Source organism: Anopheles aquasalis, chromosome 2 (assembly GCF_943734665.1).
Source record: "Anopheles aquasalis chromosome 2, idAnoAquaMG_Q_19, whole genome shotgun sequence".
Taxonomy (NCBI): domain Eukaryota; kingdom Metazoa; phylum Arthropoda; class Insecta; order Diptera; family Culicidae; genus Anopheles; species Anopheles aquasalis.
The window spans coordinates 24547501-24549232 of NC_064877.1; the positions used below are offsets into that span (position 1 = coordinate 24547501).

Consider the following 1732-nt stretch of genomic DNA (forward strand, 5'->3'; position numbering starts at 1 on the left):
GGTAATGCAAGCAACTATTGAAAGCGGACGTGACCATGATCTGACAGAGATCATCACCGCGGATAATCGGGCAGTGACACCGGACGATTTCATTGACGAAATCATTGAAGAGGCTCACGATAAAGTACAGCAGCTGCAGTCGGCCGAGGTCACCCTTGGTACAACGCTAGATCTTAGTCACTCAGAAGAAGGTTCGTTGAAGTTATCATAGTTTTACAGCAATATGGAACGATATCTCATGCAATGCTTAATTCTACCAATCTCTTTTTTCCGTAGAACAATTTGACAAATCGGGATATCGAATGCCGGAGTACGTTTCTGAGGGGCGCAATACTGGTCGCTACTATGAAACAGAACCGTTCGGAGACGAACACGACCAGGACGACCACGAAAAATGGAAAGGTAGGTGACGATTCAATTTGAGCCAGTTTCAAACAAAAGAAAATGGCTTTTCATTCTGAGATGCCCTGCAATGCCTATCTATATATGATACAGATCATTGAGCGCGGTAGCCGGTGCCATGCTATCTATCATTAATTCACACCGAGATACACGTGTTTACATAACTATTTTTTGGGAGAATGCACCTTGCCAGGGATGCCAGAGCATCAATGAAACTAACCAGCAATCTTCTATCGCCCTCTATTTTACCTTCTCTGCAATACTTCCTGCTTGTAATCCTTCTGTTCGTTAAGGTCACTCACTCAAAGGTTGAAAAAACATTATAGGTTCGCTCTTTTGTTTATTTCCGTTTTCCATTGCAAAATGCTTGTGTGATTTGCTTGATTATTTCCCGATTCTAAAATCTTTTGAAAAAACTTTTTTTTATGTTAAGTGTATCACATAGGAAAGTGATATATGCAAAAATGAATCTTTGAATATAAAACGAAAACAGTTTTCGTATGATAAAGTGCTGTTTTTTTGCGACGTAGCTTTGCGTCTAAATCGAAAGAGAAACGAGATATAAATCGTTCAAACACTTGGGAACGGAAAAAGAAGCAATAAAACATAAATCGTGTAAAACATAGATCATCACGTTGTTTTACACAATTGAGCAAATGCTTTCAATCGTTAACTTTCTTTGATTTCTAAAATTGTTGTATGCACTTTTGTTCCCTTTACGTTAGTTTGCCGTTTCACTGGTTGCGATATTTCTGATTAGGCATCGTTTATTGGAGGTTTCGTTGTTTTATTAGATTTCAAATTCCATTTAGCTAATTGACAGTTTGGTAAAAAATAGGATTATGTTTTATTGTATTTTATCTTAAATTTAAATTTCTCATCCTACCTTATGCTGTTGGAATAGATTGTTAAGAATTAAATTAGAGTAAAATCCAGATTCCAATAACACTTTATTGTAGACATACTGATCGAGCAAACCCCTAGATAATATATCTATTTACAAAAAGATACCTTTGCGTTTACTTCTAAGCAGTAAAGAATCATTCATTTTGCAAGTCCGTCTATTAATCTTCTCACTCCAACTGCTATTTTGGGTTAAATTTACGTTAAATTTAACGTAAGTTAAGCTCTTATACTGCAATAGTTTCCCATTCCATTACACGGCTTGCTGGTCGCTCACAGTCAACATTCTTCATCGCAAACAATTCTTCATCTATTCAAGCACCCTCTGCCACGACATCACTTCGCTCCCACCTACCGCTAATCATCTTCTCAGATAAGCTAACATTTGTCATTGTAGCGGAAGAGTTGTCCTTCGGTTGGTCAAATA

General features: G+C 37.4%; 1 protein-coding gene across 2 annotated transcripts in view; it reads left to right on the plus strand.

Moving 5' to 3' along the window:
* Nucleotides 1-410, plus strand: part of LOC126571223 (ankyrin-3-like) — a 42370-nt gene extending 41960 nt beyond the window's left edge. For both annotated transcript variants that reach the window (XM_050229563.1, XM_050229564.1), the window contains 2 exons: nt 1-191; nt 277-410. The exon at nt 1-191 is cut by the window's left edge and continues 2254 nt beyond it. In XM_050229563.1, coding sequence (XP_050085520.1) covers nt 1-191; nt 277-410 — 325 coding nt within the window. The remainder of the gene's footprint in view (nt 192-276) is intronic.
* Nucleotides 411-1732: the final 1322 nt, after the last annotated feature.